The sequence below is a fragment of the Sus scrofa genome, chromosome 6 (assembly GCF_000003025.6).
Source record: "Sus scrofa isolate TJ Tabasco breed Duroc chromosome 6, Sscrofa11.1, whole genome shotgun sequence".
Taxonomy (NCBI): domain Eukaryota; kingdom Metazoa; phylum Chordata; class Mammalia; order Artiodactyla; family Suidae; genus Sus; species Sus scrofa.
The window spans coordinates 83725879-83748134 of record NC_010448.4 but is presented as its reverse complement, the minus strand read 5'-3'; the positions used below and the strand labels follow the sequence as shown (position 1 = coordinate 83748134).

The 22256-nt window shown below is 53.2% G+C and overlaps 1 protein-coding gene across 1 annotated transcript in view; it reads left to right on the top strand.

The window, feature by feature from the left end:
- The window catches only part of CRYBG2 (crystallin beta-gamma domain containing 2), a 30498-nt gene extending 9327 nt beyond the window's left edge, over positions 1 to 21171 (top strand). Inside the window, 22 exon segments of the mRNA XM_021095628.1 lie at positions 1273 to 3412; positions 3415 to 3514; positions 3517 to 3854; positions 4281 to 4328; positions 4417 to 4529; positions 4690 to 4715; positions 4718 to 4818; positions 7847 to 7986; positions 8806 to 8932; positions 9170 to 9205; positions 9541 to 9677; positions 9824 to 9950; positions 10224 to 10363; positions 10465 to 10591; positions 10845 to 10877; positions 11002 to 11114; positions 15480 to 15609; positions 17190 to 17329; positions 17717 to 17840; positions 19138 to 19296; positions 20731 to 20890; positions 20984 to 21171. Coding sequence (XP_020951287.1) covers positions 1273 to 3412; positions 3415 to 3514; positions 3517 to 3854; positions 4281 to 4328; positions 4417 to 4529; positions 4690 to 4715; positions 4718 to 4818; positions 7847 to 7986; positions 8806 to 8932; positions 9170 to 9205; positions 9541 to 9677; positions 9824 to 9950; positions 10224 to 10363; positions 10465 to 10591; positions 10845 to 10877; positions 11002 to 11114; positions 15480 to 15609; positions 17190 to 17329; positions 17717 to 17840; positions 19138 to 19296; positions 20731 to 20890; positions 20984 to 21072 — 4648 coding nt within the window. The 3' untranslated portion in view covers positions 21073 to 21171.

The window sequence follows — 22256 nt, the reverse complement described above, 5'->3', positions numbered from 1 at the left end:
AGTCTGGGAACTTCTGCATGCCATGGGTGTGGCCAAAAAAAAAAACCAAAAAAAAAAAAAACCACAAAGAGATTCTCTGGAGAGTTTCTAGTGAACTTAGGGGTCTTCTTGGGCAGGTGTTATTATTATCCCGCTATTTGGTAAAGAAGAGTAATGGAGATCCAGGGAGATCAAGGGAGGGTCAGAAAAGAAGTAAAGACCCAGGCTGCACTGCTCAGGGAGTAGAGGTGAGATGTGTGCTGCCCAAGAGGGTCCCAGGAATTGCCGGATGTGCTCAGAGCCTCGGCCTCCAGGGCAGGAGGGAAGATGCCTGCCTGTGGATTCAGATGTGAATTCAAACCCCCGACTTGGCAGCTTAGCAGCTGCATCACCCTGGACCAGTCATTCCTCTTCTCTGACCCTCAGTTTCTTCATCTGTACAATGGGGGAAATAATTGCAGAGGAAACAATTGAGGGAAAATACATTCAAGTCCAAAGTGCTGCATCCTGTGGTGCTTTAGCCAGACCCACAGATGCGCAGACATGCACTTAGGCTCCTGTATAGGTTCTGACCACATGCTCCTCCTGCTCATACGCTTGCGTTCACACCTGTTACTGTTTGGTCTCAGTTCTCCCAGGTGACAGTGTGAAGCTTAGGAGCCAGCATTTTAGTTTATAAAGCAAGTTTTCATTCTTTCTCTCCTACTGGATCTTGACAGTAACCCTGTGAGGCGCATATTCTTGTTCTTCCAGTTTTGTCTGGGGGCCCCGAAGCCTGACAGGAGGTGGCTGCCCAAGGTCATCCTGCTAGTAACAAGGCCTGGGGAACCCAGCCTTGCTTGAGGCCAGAGCTGTCTTTCCTTACCTTCCTTTATAATGGCCAGAAACAGCGTCAGAACATTGCTTGCCTAGTTTTCAGCTTTCAGATTTTCTAGTTTTCAGCTCCTGGAAGACTAACCTCAGGGCTCCTTAGGTAGAGTCCACAGATCCATCCACAGAGCAGTGGGCCAGACCCATATGCCTTTCAGCTTTCTCCCTTCTCTCTCCTTCCAGGCTTAAGCCTCAGCTTCACCCCTTAAAGGCATAGGAGATCACCTGAAAGTGGGGAGAGGGATGGGAGATCTGAGAGTGTTGTGTCCATTTTACAGATGAAGAAACAAAAGCCCCAAAGAGCAAATGACTTGCCTGAGGTGACTCAGCCTGACCTTGGCAGGGCTAGTTATTCTGCACTGCAGGGAGCCACCCTTCTCCATCCCCCTGACCCTGTTTCTCTTCTTCCCGCACCACCTGCAGCGAGCTGGACCACGGTGAGCCAAGGACCCCTCAGGACAGGTGGTCAGGGCCCAACATGGAGGAGGCAGGTGGGCCCCCGGCTCAGGCCAAGGCCCGAGTTGTGAGCGCCACGCTGACATGGCGGCAGCGGCCCCCTGCCCAGGAAGAGATCAAACACCATTTTCACAAGGTGTCCCTGGTGTCAGGGGCCCCGTTGGAAGCCCCCCAGGAGGAGATGTTTGAGAACAGCCACCATCGAGAGGAAGTCAATGGCTTTGCTGCACGGGAAGTGGGGACCATGAGTCAGCAGGGCCCCTGGGATGGGGCTGGTGCCAAGAGCTTCCAGAGCCACGGACCCATCTTTTCCAAGAAGTACACACTACCCCGCAAGGAGAAAAGGCCAGTGGGAAGGCCGAAGGAGGCTGTGGGCCAGGGTGATGGCAGTCCCCTGGACCCCAGGACTGAGCCACCCGGCTCAGGAGCCATGGCCAAGACTGAGTTTTTGGTGCCAGTGCATGGGCCCCGTGAGCCAAGTCCCCACCCAGGTGTGAATATCATCAGTGAGAGCCCCCCGAACCCTGAGGAACGGCGGGTGACACGCACTGTGCGGACCACAGTGATGCTGGGAGGCCACGTGGACCGACGCGTGAACTACTCTGTGACCAGCTCAGGGGGGCCAACGCTCTCGGGCGAAGCCCTGCGCAGGGGCCGCACTGTCGCTCGCACGGTGCGGGCAGTGGTGTTGAGCCCCCAAGCAGAGGGCTCTCCCAGCCGCAGTCAGGCCCTGGAGCTGCTCAGTAGCCTCGTGCCCGCTGAGCGTAGCCTGCCTGCCAGCCGGCTTCCCAGGCCTATTGTGCCAAGGAGTCCAGGTCCAGGCAGCACAGAGGGTGCAGCCCTGGGGCAGCTGCCTGACATGGGGACAGCAGAGCCAAAGGACAGATCTTCCCTGGTTCCTGCAGGCATCCCAGAGGATGCTCACCCACCTCAGAACCAGGATGTGCCGGCAGCCCACCCAGACCAAGACCAGGACAGAGCCCTGGATGCCAGGGTCCATGAGCTCCCGACGGTGCAGAGAGCCCCCAGCCCCACCCAGCTCCCTCCCCAGACCTCTCAGGGCCAGGCATCAGTACCCTCCTCGCCCAGACTCCAGAACCACAACCCCCCCTCCCTGGACCGAGTCCACCCCCCAGAGCAGCCTGAGCTACCTACTCACCCTAGGGCCCAGCTCACTCTCGAGCCCAGGGAACCCCAGGTCCTGCCCTCTGTAAAAAGGGAAGAGCTTCCAGATCCCCCTGCTGCCCCCATCCTGCCCATGGCGAAGACTGAGGTTGTTATAGTCCCTGGACAATCTCTTGCTCCACCCCCTACAAAAAAGGCTGTCACCAGCCTAGATGATCTTTCTGCTCCATCCTCCCCAAGGAATAAGGTGGTTCAGAACTCCGGAAATGTCCCTAACTTCTCCCTTCCTCAAAAAGAGGTGGTACAGGATTCTAGTGCTCCTGCTGCCTCATCCTCCAAACGAACCAAGGTTGTCCAGGACCCAGCAGGCAGCCCTAGCACCCCAAAAGAGGTTGTCCTGGGTATTGGAGGCAGCTCTGCCCCTCCCCTCACCAAAGAAGAGGCTGTTGAAGGCCTGACAGCTCCTGCTATCCCATCCCCCAAACAGGATGAGGTTGTCTGGGTCCCTGAAGGGAGCCGCATCTCATTTCCTACCCAAAAAGAGGTTGTCCAGGGCCCTGGTGCTCCTGCGGTCCCGTCTTCCACCCAGAAAGTGGTTGTCCAGGGCCCTACTGTTCCCCTTGGCCCCTCCTCCTCAGTAGGCAAGGTGTCCCTCAGCCCAGAAGGTCCCCCTGCACCAGTGCTGATGAGACCAGAGGCCAGCCGGGAGTCCCAGCATGTCCCTGACTCCGCCAAGGGCAAGACGTTCCTGGAGCCATCAAGGGAGGAGGAGGAGGTGGCCTTGACCGCTGACCTGGAGATTTTCCTGGATACCCTGCGGAGCATGGAGCCCCCTGAGATCCTCCGCACTCACCGGCTTCCACGAGCCCCCCGGTCCTCCTACCTGGCCATGTATGCCACGCTGCCTGCCATCGAGGAGGACCAGCCTGGGCCGTGGATGCCGGGACCCAGCCCCCAGGAGGTGCCCACACTAGAAGAAAAGGGGGAGAGAAGGGAGAAGAGGAGGAGGAGGAACCAGAGAACCCCTACCTGAGCGATGATGAAAAGCTCCAGCGCAGGCAGGAGAAAGCTGGGCCCAGCTCCTCCAGGACTCCCAACCTGCCCGGCCCCCCCAGGTCTCTTACTCTCCCCTAGAGATGATGAAGAAGCATGTAGCAGGTGCAAAGGGCCCCTACTCGGAACTGGGGCCAGAGCGGCACGCAAGCAGCAGGCCCACTTCCCGTCTTGGAGGCAGCCTTCTCTTTGGGGGTCTGGTACCTGCCCCCAAGGAGGCCCCTGCCTTGGAACCACTGGGCACAAAACTGTCTGCTCTGCCACCCCACGGGGCACCGGGACTCAGGAAGGTGCCAGGACAGCTGCCCCTGCTCTACAGTGAAAAGTCGCCTCCAGAGAAGCCTGCACATGCCCAGCCCCCAGAGGGGTGGGTGAGTGAGTCCTTGGGTGGGCAAGGGAGGGGGGCATGGCTTCATCTGGCCCAGGGTTCGGGTGGTGAGAGGACCATGGTGCTGGGAGGCAGAGTCTCCAGGGACCGGAGGCGTGAGTCTGCGGTCTAGTTCAGTGTAATCACATTTCTTTGGGCCTCTCTCCCTGTCCAAACAGCAGGGGATTTGCACTGTGGATTCCAAAGGGCTTGGTGGCTCTGTTATCTTGGAAGCTGGAGAAGGGGAGTGATAGGTACCTAGCTCCTGGGTGATAAGCCCCTGGGGGTTAGGAACAAGTGTCGCAGCCTCTGTGGGCCAGCTCTTCAGGGGTGGAGTCCAAGGGGGAGGATGTGGGGTCCCTGGAATGGCAGGTGGTGGGAGGCAGTGAGGAGGCAACCCCGTAAGGCACATGACCGCTCTCCATTCCAGAGCCCAGCACTGAAGACCCAGAGCAAGCCGAACACCAGGCCTGGAAAGGTAGGGGGCGGGGGGGCCAGGTGGGTGGGGCAGCAGGAGGTGGGGGCCTGGGGACAGGGCCTGAGGACCTCCTCTGTGCCTTCTCCAGATGATCCTCTTCTCAGAACCTGGCTGCCAAGGCAGCAGCAGGGAGGTTTGGGGAGACACTGCTGATGCTTCCAGCTGGGCCCGTGTGGCCTCCATACGAGTAGTTCGAGGCTGGTGAGTGCCCAGGGGGGTCCGGTGTGTGATGAATCTGGGGGATGTGAGGGCAGTGAGAAGGGCCCCAGTCAACATGGCAGAAACCCCCTCAGCCACCCGGAGGCCCCGCCTTGTGCGGACATCCTTTCCCCACCGGTCACCCTGGTCTCTGTGCCCACAGCTGGGTGCTATACGAAGAGCCGGAGTTCCGGGCCGGAAGCTGGTCCTGCCTGAAGGAGACGTGGAACTCAGAGCCCCGGGGCCGGCGTGGAGTCCCCAAGGCATCGGCTCCCTGAGGAGGGTTGTCCGGGTGAGTGGCTGGGTGGAGGGGACCAGATGTTGCCCTGTCTACCCTAAGCCCCGGGCCCTGAGGAAGAAGACAGCCTTGGAATTTCTGGGGGAGATGATATGGGATCAGAGCCTGACAAGGATTTATTGTGGTCTCACCTGTAGATGTCAACCTCAAAGCCAACTGGGGAAGAAAGGGATTCTAGGGTGTTCAGGGGCCGGGCAGAGGCCAAGCCCCACCCACGAGCTCCAGCTAGTGCTGGAGAAGGATTCAGTTTGAGCGACAGAAATGGGTGGGGGTGGCTGTGGGTGCTCACCCCTCACCCAGGGCCCAGGCTCTCAGGCCCACAGCCAGACCCAAGGTGCCATGGATGCATGTTAATTTGTTTGCTGACAGATGCTCGTCAATATCTGCTGTGTGCCAGGCTCCATGCCAGGCAATGAACAAGTAGGGGAGGGCTGCTCTCTGCCCTGCAGGACTCACGGTCAAGCTAGGGTATGAGGGTTGGGTTTGAAGCAGGAAAGCCATATGAACAGATTAGAGATTTATAAACATCCCTGTGGTTGCCAGGAGAAATAGAAAAGACTTGACGGGGATTCTGGAGGCAGGAAGACCAGGATCGGCTGTGATTTCCAGTTGAGGGGCACCTCTGAATTTTGAGGGAGGGGTATGTGGATTGAAAAGGTGTAGTCAATATCACAGTTTTATATCTGTAAAGTGGAGGGAGATAACATTGTTTTCATATCACAAATTTACAGACTACTAAAATTAAGCTTGACAAAACCATCTTGGCTACTAAGGAGATCCAGAAGAGAAAGCAAAAATCTAAAGTCTAAAATCCCAAAGCCCGGCCTAGCAGATGTTTTTATTTTGTTTTGGGAGGATTTTGTCTTCTTTGGTGGTTTTTTGTTGTTTGTTTGTTTTAGGGCCGCACCTGCGGCATATGGAAGTTCCCAGTCTAGGGGTCGAATTGGAGCTACAGCTGCCGGCCTACGCCACAGCCACAGCAGCATAGCTGCAGCAACGCCAGATCCTTGACCACTGAGTGAGGCCAGGGATCGAACCCTCGTCCTCACAGATCCTAGTCAGGCTTGTTAACTGCTAAGCCACTACGGAAACTCTTGTTTTGGGGTTTTTTTGAGCCACATCCACAGCATATGAAAGTTCCTGGTCCAGGGATTGAACCTGTGCCACAGCAGTGACCCAAGCTGCTGTAGTGACAATACTGGATCCTTAACCCACAGCACCACAAGGAAACTACTGGGTTTTTTGTTTTGTTTTGTTTTGTTTGTTTTGCTTTTCAGGGCCACACCAAGGCATATGGAGGTTCCCAGGCTAGGGGTCCAATCAGAGCTACTAGCTGCCAGCTCCGAGTCACATCTGTGACCTACACCACAGCTCACTTCAACACCGGATTTTTTAACCCGATGATCGAGGCCAAGGATTGAACCCACAACCTCACGGTTCCTAGTCGGATTTGTTTCCTCTGCGCCACAACAGGAACTCCAGTTTTTTTCTTTTTTTAGGGCACCACCTGTGGCATTTGGAAGTTCCCAGGCTAGGAATTGAATTGGAGCTGTAGCTGCTGGCCTACACCACAGCCACAGCAACACCAGACCCAAGTGGCACCTGTGACCTATGCAACAGCTTGCAGCAACACCAGATCCTTAACCCACTGAGCGAGGCCAGGGATCAAACCTGCATCCTCATGGATACTAGTTGGGTTCTTAACTTGCTGAGCCACAATGGGAACTCACGGTTTTTGGTTTTTAATGGAAGGACAAATAACTCTAGAGCTGTTGCAATCCTCCCAGTTAGAAAGGACGAGCGTCTCGGAGTTCCCGTCATGCTCAGTGGTTAACGAACCCAACTAGGAACCATAAAGTTGTGGGTTCGATCCCTGGCCTTGCTCAGTGGGTTAAGGATCCAGCATTGCCGTGAGCTGTAGTGTAGGTTAGCAGACGTGGCTCGGATCTGGCGTTGCTGTGGCTGTGGCTGTGGCTGTGGCTGGCTGCTACAGCTACACATGCCGCTGGTGCGGCCCCAGAAAAGACAAAAAGACAAAAAAAAAAGAAAAAGAAAGAAAGAAAGAAAGAAAGAAATAAAGAAAGAAAGAAAGAAAGAAAGGGCGAGCGTCTTAACTAGGGCAGTGGCCCAGCGTGCAAAGGAGGGGACAAGAGTTTTCAAAGCCTCTCCAGAAACACACAAACACTTGTGGACAGTTTATTGTGAGCTTCTCACAATAAATTCATCTTCGTGTGGGAGGTAATGAGGTACAAGGGGAAAACAAGGGCTTTGAAGTCATTCTATTCATTCAGCATTGATGGGGCACGGAGTTAGTGTGTTGCAGGCACGTAGGAGGTGCTGGGTTGCAACAGTGTATAAAAACTACACTGCTCTGTGCTCAGCTCTGCTGCTTACAGGCTGTGTGCCCTCCGGCAGGCCACTTCACTTTGCTGAGCCTCACTTTCCTAGTCTGTGAGTGGCATAATAACATCCGCTGGGAAGAACAAATGAGAGGGGCAGCACAGGCCCTTAGCATCTGCCTTGCACTCAGTAGATGTGTCAGGAACATTTCATGAAGCAGTGAGGGAATGAAAACGGTCCTGGTGAGGCAGAAACACCCAGCAGGCAGAGAGGACCTGCAGCTTCCTGGGATGAGGTGCAGGTGGAGGCCTGCCTGGAGAGGGACAGGAACTGTACCCAAAGGAAGGGTCAGAGTTAGACCTCAGCAAGTGGCTGTCCACCCCTCCCGTCCCTCCACCAGGCTGGAAATGCGGCTCCTGGAGGCAAGGCAAAGGGTATGGCACTTGGCAGGCGCCTGGCGGAGACTTTGGTCTCGGATCCCCGAAGGCCAGTGTGGGACCAGCAAGGGATTTGATCTCAGGCTGGTCTGGCTGACCTTGCAGAGAACACCTCCGTTGCCTTCTGGCTTCTGGGGAGAAGCCCCCAGGAGCCCCATCTGGACAGACTTGGGGAAGCACGTGTGGGCAGGTGTTTCTCAGAGGTGCTATTTTATGCTTCATTTTCCACCCCTCCCCTCCTGCAGGACTACATTATCCCAGAGATCAGCCTGTATTCTGAGGAGGGCCTCAAGGGGGAGCAAGTGAGGCTAACCAAGGCCTTAGAGGACCCCCAGGGCCTGGAGAAGCCCCTGCAGGTGGCATCTGCCACTGTATCCGCAGGACTGTGAGTCTGGGATGTTTTGGAAACCCTTCAAGTAACCTTCACTGTGCTGGATGCTGGGGACACAGAGGTGACAAGAAGTGTTCAGGTTACTGGCCAGGCAGGCAAGCAAGCAGACAGTGGCAATTCAGAGCTCCAGGATGGAGGAGCATGGGGCTGGGGGAGCATGGAGCAGGACCACACCAGCCTGAGATCAGAGAAGTCTTCCTGGAGGTGGAGATTCCTCAGCCGGGATGAGTCAGCCCCACAAACATCTAAGCTCCACAAGGGCAGGGACTTTGTATGTTTTGTTCACCACTGTGTCACTGATGCCTGAAGCAGGCCCTGGCATAGGGGAGAAGCCCCTAAATATTTGTTAATTGAATGAATGGAGAAAAGAGTATAATAGCAGAGAGAACACTACCTACAAAGGTCTAGAGGTGAGAGAGCTACTCTTTGAAAGTTCAGTCTGGCCAGAGAAAGCAGCCAATGGGGAGATGTGAGGCCCAAGAAGAAGGGAGGGAGGGGACAGATGGAAAGTCCTCTTTGTGCAGCTGGGCTGTATGGCGAGGCTAATGGGAAACTACCTGGGGTCTTTGAGAAGGTATGGGTGCTAGAAAGAACTCTCCAGCTGCTGTGTGAAATTAGAGAGGCTCAGATCAGAGGAAGGGAGATGGATGAAGTGGCCACTGCAAGAGATTATGAGGGCCTGAAATGTCCTTCAGAGTCCCCTTGATGGGGCCATCTCCCCCAAACCTCCTTCTCCCCTCTACATCTTCCACCCCGACCACCAATCTGTGTTCCTGGGAGTCTGGGTGCAGGTGCCTCTCTGCCTCCCCCCAGGTGGCTTCTATACCCCAAACCCTTCTTTGAAGACACCCCCTGCATCCTGGAGCCTGGAGAGTACCCCAACTCAGAGGCCTGGGGTGCATCAGACCCCAGCGTGGGCTCCCTGAAGCCCATGAGATTGGTAAGGAGCAGGTGGTCCCAAGTATCCTTGTCCTATAGTCTGAGGGAAGAGGCAGGGCTTGGGAGCTCCTACTAGGAATAGGATTAGAGGAGAGGGAGGGCTAGTCCAAGGGCCGGGGGAGAGGGAGGATATGGGGTTGGCCATTTAGTGGGGCCTCAGGATCAAATAAACCCTAGTCACCCGCCCGTGGGTCTTGTCCACCTCTGGACTCATGTCTCAGCTCTGTCTCCCCTGCAGGGCTGCCCAAGTGTGGAGAAGCCAGGTGAGCCCAAGGTAAGAGTCTGGGCTTCATGGTCAAAGAGTCTTTGGGTGGTGGGTGTGTATGTGCCATGGCTATCGTGGCCCGGTCTAGAAGGTGGGAGAGGAGACTGGATCTGGGGGGGAGTGGTGTGGAAGCCAGTGGGCTCACTGGGAGCTACCTTTTGCTGTATAAGGACCAGATCAGAGGTCAGAGAAGAGGCAGGAGTTAGCTAAGGACATGGGGCTCAGTGAGGGAGGGGGAGGGTTTAGCTCTGGGCTGATGCTGGGTCCAGCCATCCTGGGGTGGCGGGGCGTGTCTGGGTCCAGATCACTTCCCAGGAACCTCACACCACTCTCCTCCCCTCCAGGCCGTGGTGTATGAGGCCCCAGACTTTCAGGGCCAGAGCTGGGAAGTGAGCCGAGACATCTACAACCTTCAGCAGCCAGAGGACAGCCAGAGCCCCAACTTGGCCTCTGTGGGGTCCCTGCGAGTTCTTGGGGGCTGGTGAGGACTCAGGACCCTTCCCTCCACCTCACCCTCTCCACTGGCCTCTACCCTCCAGGGTGGGAAGTCACCTGGGCTGCCTAGGGGTGGGGGCAGCTGAGGGCTTCCTGTGACTGAGTCTGTTTGTCTGCCTCCCCTTCCCCCAGCTGGGTGGGCTACGAGAAGGAGGGCTTCCGGGGCCACCAGTATCTGCTGGAGGAGGGGGAATACGCTGATTGGTCACACTGGGGAGGCTATAACGAGGTGCTGACCTCCCTGCGGGTCATCAGGACGGTAAGCAAGAGCAATTGGGACATTGCCTCTGGCCACAGCCGTAGTTCCCCTGAGGAATCTGCTGAGGGAAGAATTTATGCCTCCTTTCCCTGTTCTCCAGAGCACCTGGAAGTGTTTCCCTGAGGTCTAGCCTCTCTCCCTCCGCTGCCCTTCCCCAGGCCACACTGATCACCTCACCCCAAAGTCCCTTGGTGGGCTGCGTCCTTCGGGTCTGGACACTCCCTGGGGTTTACATCCGTGGGCGGGAGAAACCTGACTGTCCCTGGGGCACAGGACTTCGGGGACCCGGCCGTGGTGCTGTTTGAGGCCATGGACTTTGAGGGGCAAGGCGTGGAGGTGAGCGAATCGTTGCCAGACGTGGAGTTGGCGGGACACGGCCCCCGCACGCAGGCCATCCACGTGCTCAGCGGCGTGTGAGTGACCTGGGCTCCGGGAGTAGGGCGGACTGGGATGGTTCCCACAGAGGCCCCGGCTCCGCCACGCTGACCCGGTTCCCCTCAACCCCTTCCTGAAGGTGGGTGGCCTATCAGGAGGTGGGCTTCTCCGGAGAGCAGTACGTGCTGGAGAAGGGCGTGTACCGCAACTGCGACGACTGGGGCTCGGGCAACAGCGCCCTCGCCTCGCTGCAGCCGGTCCTGCAGGTGCGTGGCGGCCGCGGGGGCGGGGCCTCCCGGAGGGGCGGGGCCTGGAGTCTGAGACGCGCTCGCCGCAGGGGGGCGGGACTGGAAGGACCCGGCTCAAAGCTCGTGGGGGCGGGCCCTCGCGAAACAAACGGAGCTGACACGGACTTGGAAAGTGCCAGAGCTTCGAAAAGGGTCGGGAATATTGAAACCAGAATTGAGGCTAGGGGTTGGTACCTTCTTGAAATCTCGAAATTTTGGTCCCTCCCTCCAGGTCGGGGAGCACAATCTGCACTTTGTCTCCAAGGTAAGGAGCTGGTGAGGCCCCATGCCTCCTCTTCCCTCGTTTTAAATCTTTCCCCCTCGTCCCCATTCTCTCTATCACTCCATCACCCCCTTTCACTCTCATCTCTTCCCGTCTCCGCCGCCAGATTCAGCTTTTCTCCGGCCCGGACTTCCTGGGTGACCACATCTCCTTCGAGGATGACCAGACCTCTCTGCCCTCCTCCTTCCAGCCCCAGTCTTGCCGTGTCCACGGCGGCAGGTGAGGACGTGCGTGGGGGAGGGGAAACGGGGCGCCTCTGCCCCGAAACGCTTAGCTCAGCTTGGAAATTGGAGCTGCAGGAAGAAGATCTTTATTTCACGTTATTTCCTTCCTTTGGCTTCCTTGAGATTAGCTATTCTGTCTTGAATCAATCCTAAAACAAAGCAAAATAAAGTTTTAGTGGAAAACGGAAAACTCGTAGACAGTGTAAAGAACCTCACTCTTGTTTCATCTATCCCTTTGCCTTTTTTCTTTTTTTGAGTGGAATATTTTAAGTCTCCAACCCAACATAAAGTTTCACAGGTAAATTATTCAATATGTATCTCTAATAAGAAAGGACTTCCTCCACACATAGCCTCAAATGATCACGTCTAATAAAATTAACGAGAATTTATTATTACCTAATACCCAGTCCCTGTTCAGACTCCTCCCATGGTCTCCAAAAATGCCTTTGTGAAATGGGTTTGTTTTTCTCAGGATCCAGTCAAGGTCCATACATTGCATTCGGTCCATTTGATCTCTAATTTACAACAGTCCCCTGCTCTTCCTCTTGTTTTTTGTCATTTATTCGTTTGAAGAAACCCAATAATTTGCCCAGTAAGTTTACCATCCTCTGTATTTGGCTGATTGCTTCCTGGTGGTGTCTTTTAACTTGTTCCTCTGTGCCCCATCTTTCCTTTAAACTGGTAGTTAGATCTAGAGGCAAGATGAGATTCAGAGTGTTTTGTTTTGTTTTCTTGGCAAGAAGACTATATAGGTGCTGTGTACACTTCCCACTGCATCTCATCAGATGGCTCATGTCTGCCTGTCCCATTTTTAATGATACCAAGGTCCCTACATTGTAAGATTCCTCATTTACCTTTCACCTAATGATTTTTAGCATCCATTGATGGTAATTGCCTAGACCCACTATTTCTTCACAGGTTACAAACTGATGATTTTCTAATTTTTGTTATTCTTTCTATGTATATTAGCTGGACTGCTTCTGTAAAGATGAACTTTCTCTTTTCGATTTACCAGAAAGAGTTTATCCAAAAAAGGCCGTTTGATGTTTTCCTAAGCTTTCTCTTTATCAGTTTCCAGAATTATTTCTGTATTGGTGCCCTAGCAGCTGCCAAGGACTTTTATTTAAGTATTGTTAGGAACACGTGGGGTTTTATGTATTTGGAATGCTCTGGCTCATTGGAGTCACTATTCTCTTGTGTGCTCAGATTGTTTTATCTTTGGCAAATGAGAATCCCTTCAAATTGCCTCCTGGGTACTTTTTTTTTTTTGGTGGCGCCCACAGCATGTGGAAGGGCCAGGGATCAAACCCACACCAATCAGCAACCCCACCTGCTGCAGTGACAATGCCAAATCCTTAGCCTGCCATGCCACAAGAGCTTTTATTTTTTTTAAGAGCCACACCTGTGGCATATGGAGTTTCCCAGGCTAGGGGTTGAATTAGAGCTGTAGCTGCCAGCCTACACCACAGCCACAGCAGGATCCAAGCCGAGTCTTTGACCTATACCACAGCTCATGGCAGCACTGGATCCTTAACCCACTGAGGGAGGCCAGGGATTGGACCTACGTTCTCATGGATACTAGTCAGATTCATTTCCACTGAGCCACAATGGGAACTCCTTTTTTTTTTTTTTGATAACTTTCTGTTTTTTTTCTGGTACAGTAAGATACTACAGGATAATTTTGTATTTTTTTTTATTTTGCCTCAAACCTATAATCAGTCATTTCATAAAGAACCCTGCTTGCTTTTGATGGGTGATAGAGACCCAAATCTGCATGGTAGGTGTTTCAAAATTATACTACAGATGTTTCTACTAACAGTAAAAGCCAGTGAATGCTGTTTAAGGTTTCTCTGTTCTTTTTGTCCTCAGAACATTCACCTACATCCCATTAGGTATGTACAGTTCCAAATACTGTGTTCTTAAGACATTTGAAATAATTCTTTTTTCTCTATGGTTATGCCACCAACCTGATTTTCACTTAGTTTCATTTATTTTGTTTAATTTTTAGGACTATGTCTCATTTTTATTTAATTCTGTTTTTTAGAATATTTCCTGATGTCCTTGTTTTAGTCACCTTGGGTAGTGATAATAAAATAGCATGCACTGGGTGACTTAAAATATTTCCTGATGTCGTTGTTTTAGTCACCTTGGGCAGTGATAATAAAATAGCATGCACTGGGTGACTTAAACAACAGGAGTTTGTTTTCTCACAGATCGAGGAGCTGGGAATCCTAAGATCAAGGTGTTGGTTGATTCGGTTCCCTGATGAGGGCTCTCTTCCTGGCTGGCAGATGGCTGCCTTCTTGCCGTATCTTCACGTGACTAAGAAAGAGAGCTCCCATCTCTTCCTCTTCTTATAAGGCCACACATCCCATCACAGGGGCTCTGTCTTTTTGTCCTCATCTAAACCTAGTTGCTTCTCTAAGGCCATCACATTGGCGGTTAGGCCTTCAACATTTGAATTTTGGGGAGACACAGACATTTGGTCCATAAAAGTTTTGAAGTCAAGACTTTAAAAAAAAATAATAGCTTGGAAATTCTCTTGTGGTGCAGCAGGTTAAGGATCTGGTATTGTCACTGCATAGGCTCAGATTTGATTTCTGGCCTGGGAACTTCCATATAATGCAGGCCACGGCCAAAAAAAATAGCTTTTATCTCTGTCCCTGCTGCCTTTCCCCCTCCTCCTCCTATAGGTCATTTTTTTTTTTAAGTCCCTACCTTATTCATTCATTGTTTCTTTTTGAAGAAATAAGCAAATATACACTCATATAAGTTTACATATTACTGTGGAAGTCAAATATATTTTGTTTTCCTCCTCCCCCATTTTCTTACAAAAAGAAGCATACTGCAACCTGGTAAATATACTAAAGACCACTGAACTGTACACTTTATTATTATTATTATTTTTTTCTTTTTTGGCCCTTCACGGCATATGGAGCTCCCAGGTCAGGGTTCAGATCCGAGCCATAGTCACAACCTGAGCCACAGTCACAACCTGAGCCACAGTTGTGGCAACACTGGACCCCTAACCCACTGTGCCAGGCCAGGGATCAAACCTGTGTCCCAGGGCTCCCAACACACCCCCTATCCTGTTGTGCCAGAGAGGGAGGTCCTGAACTCTACATTTTTTTTCTTTTTTTTTTTCGCTTTTTAGGGCCAAGCACCCGAGGCATATGGAAGTTCCCAGATTAGGGGTCGAATTGGAGCTACCGCTGCCAGCTTACATAACAGCCACGGCAACGCAGGAACCGAGACGTGTCTGCTACCTGCACCACAGCTCGTGGCAATGCTGGATCCCCGACTCACTGAGCAAGGCCAGGTATCAAACCTGTATCCTCATGGATAATAGTCGGATTCTTTTCCACTGCTCCAGTGGGAACTCCCCTGAACTTTAAAAGAGTGAATTCTAGAGTTCCCACTGTGGTGCAGTAGGTTAAGAATCCAGCTGCAGTGGCTTGGGCCGCAGCTGCAGCTCAGATTTGGCCCCTGGTCTGGAACTTCCATATATGGCAGGTATAGCCATAAAAAGAAAGAAAAAAAAAAAAAGAATTACATCTCAATTTTTTTAAAAGGGAAGCATACTCTAAATTCACCTTGGTTTTTTTTTTTTAACTTAACAGTTTGGAGATCACTTTATATTCTTTCATATTCTTCATTCCTTTTGACTGCTATATTATACTCCATATTCTTAGTTTATTCAGCCAATTTCCAGTGGATAGACATTTGGCTACTCTCACTCTGCCACTTCAAACAGTGTGTAGCGAGTAGCCTTGTGTATGTGTCATTTCATAGTTTTAAAGGGTATCCTTGAGATGGATTCAGTGAAATGGGAATGCTGAGTGATCGTGTGTGGGGTTTTGCTTGATGTTGCCAAATTGACCCCAAAGGGGAATGTGATTTCGTTCAGTCCTTTTTTTTTTTTTTTTTTTTTGTCTTTTTAGGCTGGCACCTGAGGCATGTAGAGGTTTCCAGGCTAGGAGTCAACTTGGAGCTGTAGCCACTGGCCTACGCCACAGCCACACTAGATCCAGGCTGCATCTGCAACCTATGCTGCAACTCACGGCATTGCCAGATCCTTAACCCACTGAGCAGGACCAGGGACCAAACCTTCATCTCTCGTGGATAACTACTCAGATTTGTTTCTGCTGAGCCATGACAGGAACTCCCATTCAGTCCTTTCTTAAGTCTGACCTTAGTCTCTGCTGCTGCACTGCTTATTCATCCTTGGCCTCCACTGGAGTGGGAGATCCCCAGCAAGTCTGCACCCACTCTGCTGTATCTTGGGGATGCCCTGGGAGGCCAAGGACAGGGTGGGCTCAAACACCTACTCACAACCCCCTGCTTCTGCTTCCTTCCCCAGCTGGATCCTGTTTGATGAGAAGAACTTCGAGGGTGAGCAGCACATCCTCTCTGAGGGCGAGTTCCCCACGCTCACGGCCATGGGCTGCCTGGCCTCCACAGTCCTGGGCTCTCTCCGGAAGGTGCCACTGGTGAGTGTCCCTGTCCAGTTCCAGGTGCCTCTGAGGCAGGTCCCCACACACAGAGCCTCTTCTCACTGCTGATTGGGTTGTGGGGCTTGAATCCAGCCTTCTTCAGAACCACCCCGGGTCCCCTTGGCCCCAGGGCTTCAAAGTCAGGTCAGTTTACTAGGGATTTATTGAGCCTCTGCTGAGGTAGGTCTTGGGACCCTGAAATAAATCAGACATAGCCCTCCTTCAAGGAACCCAGGAGGATTACAGGACAGAGTGGTATATCCTGATAGCAAGGTGGGACAGGGCCAGGAGGGGCTAGCCCTCGGGGTGGCCTGGGGGTTGGTTCTGGGAAAGGAGGAGTGGGACAGAAAGATGGCTCTGCTGCATGGGGGGTACAGGTGGGTGGGAGAAGGCAGTGGGGCTGCTGCTGTGATCCAGAACAAATTATATCCACTATATTAAGGAGCTGGAATATGTAGGACTTGGTGACCAGCCAGGTGGCCAGAAGGGGTAGCACAAACAGAGCAGCTGACATTTACTGTGCCATGCTCCGGCAGTGGATTTTGTGTGTGTGTGTATGTGTGTGTGTGTGTGTGTGGCTGCACTTGCGGCGTATGAGAATTCCTGGGCTAGGGATCAAATCCGAGCCACACTGGGCCAGGGTTTGAACCTGCACCGCTGCAGAGACAGCACTGGATCCTAAACCTGTTGTACCATAACAGGCGCTCCTCTGGGCAGTGTTTAAAAGGCTTCCCATAGGAGGTCCCTTGTGGTGCAATGGATAAACTATAATCTCCCTTTTTGCAATGTGAAAACTGAGGCACAGAGAGGTCATGTGACTTTCTCCAGGTCTCACAGCTGGTAATAGACAGAGCTACACACTGGGCTCTGAAGACAGTCCAGCTTTAGAGCCTTGAGCAAGTGGTTTACCTTCTTCAGCCTCAGTGTCCCTCTAAATGGGGCTAATAATAGCACTTACTTCTAGGGCTGTGGAGAAGTTATGATGACATCAGGTAAAGCACAGAATCTGGCATGTGCTAAGCCCCAAGTACATGAGAACTGCTGTAATGACCAGGAGTATTCTTTTTTTTTTTTTTTTGCTTTTCAGGGCCGTACCCACAGCATATGGAAGTTCCCAGGCTAGGGGTTGAATCAGAGCTGTAGCTGCCGGCCTACGTTACAGCCACAGCAGTGTAGGATCTGAGCCATGTCTTCCGCCTACACCACAGCTCACAACCAGATCCTTAACCCACTGATCGAAGCCAGGGAGGGAACCTACATCCTCATGGATAGTAGTCAGGTTCTTAACCCGCTGAGCCACAACAGGAGCTCCCACGACCAGTATAATTCTTACCACTCTTCTCAGAAGTGCTGTTTACTGGGCAGGAGGTTTTGGGGCAATGAGGCCCTGTCTGGCACACGTTGCATCTGAGAATCTAGGGGACAGCCAGCTGCGTCCAGGAGTCAGGGACCCTGTGGGGTGGAGCTCAGGAGGGACGAGGGCCTGAAATACTGATATGGGAGTCAGGGTTTTGGACCTGGGGACTGAGTCTGGGGCTCTCGTGGCCTCACCCCTTTTCCGTGCCCCCTGCCCCCAGCACTTTTCAGAGCCATCCATTTTCCTGTACGGGCTGGAGTGCTTCGAGGGGAAGGAGATTGAGCTCCGCCGGGAGGTGCGGAGCCTGCAAGCCGAGGGCTTCAACAACCACGTGCTGTCCGTGCGGATCAAGGGGGGCGTGTGAGTGTCTCATGGGGGTGCGGGGGCTGCTGATGGGGGCGGGGTCTCTGGGTCTTCTCCCCACCTCACTCCCCTCCAAGCTGGGCGGGAAGCAGGGGAAGTGTGGGCCGAGAAGGGTCCCTGGCCCTCAGGGTTTGGACCCCAGCCTGTGTGGCAGGGGTGAGGGCGGGCTCTCCAGGACCCTCCTCTGCCCTGCAAACCCCAGGGCTCCTTCCCAGCCTCCCTGTCCACCCCCAACTGGGACCCGAACCCCAGGCCGAGGAGTCATGAGAGAAGAGGAGGTGGAGAACGTTCTGACGGCTCTGCCTCCTCTACCCGTCTGTTCATCTGTCCGACTGTGTGTCTGCCTGTCTTCCTCTCTGTGTCTCTGGCACTTGTGGGACCCAGCTGGGTGCTGTGTGAGCACAGCGACTTCCGGGGCCGCCAGTGGCTGGTGGGCAGCTGCGAGATCACCAACTGGCTGACGTACAGCGGGACCCAGAGGGTGGGCTCCCTCTACCCCATCAAGCAGGTGGGTAGCGTGTCTGGTTGCTCACATCTGGACCTCCTGTCTGCCTGTGTGTCTGTGAGTTTCCCAAACTCAGCCTTTGGGCCCTTTTGTCATGTTTTCTGTCACACTATCCTTCCTCTTGAACCATTATCTCCTTAATATTTTCCTCTCATCAACACATTTTTTTTTTTACTTTAACCTTATCATAAGGGATAATATCTATATGATCATAGCTTTGATGTGTATGCATGATTTCTCCTTAATAGACATTGTGATAAATGTCTGTGAGCACGTGTCTGGACACGTGTCCCCTTTATGTGCCTATATGTAGAGGCATGCTGTGGAGGGGGTATGCGTGTGCATTTCTGTGTCTGTGATGTCCTTTGTATCCATGTGACGTCTGGAGGTGACCTTGTACAGTCCATTTGTGAGAGTGTATTTATGTCTGCCTGCACCTGTACATGGGACACTGTTGAAAGCGTGTGTCTCTGTGTGAGGATATTCGTGTGGCCCCTATTTCAGACTCTTGACGCATCATTGCTAGAAAGCTTGGAGACTATCTCCAACCCTCACATTTTACAGATGGGGAAATAAAGGCCCAGAGAAGTGGACAAGGATTTGCTCAGCAACCTTGGGCAAGTACTTTATAACCTCCATGGCGCTCAGTTTCCTCATCTATAAAAAGGGAATGCTGTGTGTGCTAGAATTGTTTTCGGGTGGAAGATAAGGATGAATGGAAGTGGTTAATTACTCAACAGACATCAGCTGTGATTAGTGTCATTGTTACGGTCACCACCACCCGAGACCCCCAGGTGATGTGTGGCAGAGCCAGGTCTGATGTCTGACAGCCCAGGGTCTGCCCTGCCATGGTACCTCTTCAGCAGCGGTAGTGCGTGCATTTCTCTCCCTAAGTCTGGGGGTGCACATCTGTGTTCCTCTGTGCATCCAGACTTTTAACAAAATAATGCATGGGGTCAGCTAAGGGAGCACATAGCATGCGTGTACATGGCTGCGTGAATCCATGCGTCTGTGTCTGCTGCGGACTCCTGTACACCCATGAGGACCGTGGGCGTATCTGCCAGTGTGTCTGGGTATCTCTACAGATGTGGAACTGTTGGATGTGCAGTGCATAAGACCTCCCGGTATATGCGTGAGACAGAAGGGGTGATTTAGGAGCAGGGTTGAGGATGGTTTGAGGCAGGAGGGAGAGCTTGGGTGCTTGGGATACTGGAGGGTCCGGAGTTAAAGGCGTTGAAGGTCCAACTGGGGAGTATCCCTACACAGAGACCCCTGACTCTCAGCTCTCCCCATTTCCCAGCGCCGGGCATACTTCCGCCTCTGGAATGCGGCACTGGGGGGATTCCTAGCAGTGCCCGACCATGTGGAGGACATGAAGGCGGGCCGTGTGGTGGTCTCTGAGCCCCGAGCCGGAGGCAGCTGCATCTGGTACTATGAGGATGGGCTGCTGAAGAACCAGGTACCAGTGTGGGGACTGGGACAAGGACACCAGGGCCCCAGAAACTTGCAGGCCCACCTTTGAAAGTCTCAGTCCAGTCAGGAAGAGGACCCACCTTGAACCAGAGAGACAGATATGCAGACACCAGGACCCTGGGGAGGTGGGAAATGCAGGCTCTGCACCCCTGGGCAATTCAGGCTCTTCTCTGGGTCTCTGTCTCCCATCTGCAAAAATAAGAGCTTTGAACCAGATGCTTCTGAGGGACCACCTAGCTCTGCTATCCTGTGACAGACTCGGATCCTATTGATAATGACAGATTCACTCCACAAACATTTCCTGAGCACCTGCTGTGTGCCAGGCACTGTTCTACGTGCTGGGAACATAGCAATGGGAAGACAGAAACAACTCCTGCCCTCCTGAAACTTGCATCCTTATGGGGAGATAAAGAAATAACATAAATGAGGAGTTCCTGTTGTGGCGCAGTGGTTAACGAATCCGACTAGGAACCATGAGGTTGCGGGTTCGGTCCCTGCCCTTGCTCAGTGGGTTAAGGATCCGGCGTTGCCGTGAGCTGTGGTGTAGGTTGCAGACGCGGCTCGGATCCCGCGTTGCTGTGGCTCTGGCGTAGGCCGGTGGCTACAGCTCCGATTAGACCCCTAGCCTGGGAACCTCCATATGCCGATGGTGCGGCCCAAGAAATAGCAACAACAACAACAAAAAGACAAAAGACAAAAAAAAAAAAAAAAGAAATAACACAAATGAGTAAAATATCTTGTATCTTAGATGATGAAAAATGCAATAGAGGGAAAATAAGAAAGAAAAATAGGGGAGTTCCCTGGTGGCCTAGTGGTTAAGGACCTGGTATTGTCTCTTCTGTGGCTCAGGTCACTACTGTGGTGCAGGTTTGATCCCTGGCCTGGGAACTTCTGCATGCCGCAGGTGTGGCCAAAAGAAAAAAGAAAAGGAAAAGAAAAGAAAATAGGGAGTATCAGTAGCTCTGACAAGGCGAGCCCTTGCTGAGAAAGTGGCACTTGAGGGAGGCACAGTCCAGCTGTCTGTGTGAATGCCTCATGTAACCCCTAGAGGGCACTGGGGGGCAGGTACTATTAAACTTCCGTTTTGTAGGCGAGGAAGCCAGAGCAGAGAAGTTAAGTAACTGGCTAAAAGTTGCACAGCCACTAAGTGTGGGAAGGCTTGTCTGCTGCTAAAGCCTGTGCTTCTGGAGTCAGTCGTGGAAGGCTTCCTGGAGGAGCTAATTTTTTCCAGCCCTTTTATGGTTTCTCACATTGAACCTTTACAACAACCATCCCCAAGGAAACCAGAGCTCAGAAGGAGATGTGCCCAGAGTCACAGTCCATAAAAGCCAGGATTCAAAGCTGGGTGTGTCAAGGGTGTCTTGGGTTTGGTGGAGTCCCTGTGGGAGGGCCAGTGCCTGATGACCTTCTGGGGCCTCAGGTGGCCCCCACCATGAGCCTGCAGGTGATTGGGCCCCCCAGCACAGGTTCCAAGGTGGTGCTGTGGGCTGAGAGCCGCCTGCCCCGCCAGATGTGGAGCATCAGCGAATCGGGCCACATTTGCAGCCAGATGTTCGAAGGCCGGATCCTAGATGTGAAGGGTAAGTGGGGCGTGTTGTGGGACAAGGCCCCTGAGGCCAGTGGTGTCCCCGGCTCTCTCTGACCATCTCCCCATCTCTTATGCCCTCCCCCAGGTGGCCGGGGCTACGACCGGGACCACGCAGTGCTGTGGGAGCCGGCCAAGGACAGGGCCACCCAGATCTGGACTGTCCATGTACTTTGAACTTCCCCCTCCACCCCCAGCCCTGGAGGCTTTCCCTGGGATTGTTTTTATAGGGTTTTTTGGTTGTAACATAAATCTGTTTTCTAATATGCTCCCAGGTATCTCATCTCTGTGCACCTTGATTTGAGGGGTGGGAGTGAGAATTTGTTCACCTGCCTTTTTACCTGCCTGCACTTCCTCCTCCCAGCTCCAGTTCTGGGGCTCAAATGTACGGCCTCCCTCTACCACCAGAGGGAGCCCTGGGACCAGACTAACTGCTGAGCATGGCCTTTCATGCAGTCACCCCAAATGACTCAGAGCCAGCTCTGAGCCAGGTCTGGCACTGGGCTGCAGGGGCGCAAACAGGAACCAAGCCCCTTGGTCCCCACCCTCAGGCAACTCCCAGTCCAGTGGAGGATTCCTGTGGGTAGGGCAATACAGTGACAGGGTAAGAACAGGAGTGCTGGAACGCACAGGGGAGGATCCTAAACCATTTAGGGGCACAGGGCAGGCTGCTCGGAAGAGGCGGACCTTCAGCTGAGATGCGGAGGCTGAGAAGGAGTCAGCCAGGCCAGGGTGTGGCGGAGGGAGGCAGGCCAGGCCAGGGATGGAAAGTTGAAAGTTCAGTGTGATGGGGGCCCAGCAGGCCCAGTGGGAGAGGCAAACAGGAGCCACACTTCAAAGGACCTTGCTCACCAGGGCGCCTCTCAATTCCCCCCAACTCTGGTCTCAAGGCTTAAAGGTTTAGCCTCAGTCAAAGAAGCCAGGACAGAGGGTCTTGGTCCCTAAACCAGCTCAGAGAGGGGAGGACATAGTCCTTAATCTAACAGACACTTGGCCCCTTGGCCAATGTCCTCCAGGAAGCGGCAGAGATGGTCAAGGCCCTGGGGGGCCACTCCAGGGTTCCCTTCCCTCTCTGAAGCTCCCAGTTCCACCATCCCAAAGGCAGGAGGGGTCAGAGTGGTTAGAGCAGCTGTTTACCCAGTGCGGGTAACGGGGGCAGAAATAGGCCTCTTCATTTTTCTCAGCCCCCAGTGGCCGGAGACATGAGGACAGGAGGATGGCTGTGAGGTCTGGAACCCCTGGAGACTGGGGGGCTTCTCTCTGAATCTGTCATTCTGAGGACACCAAGGTAGTGGAGAGGGGGTGAACTTCTGAACTTCTGCAACGGGGATGTCCAGGGTCTGAGTGGGGGTAGGGGTGGG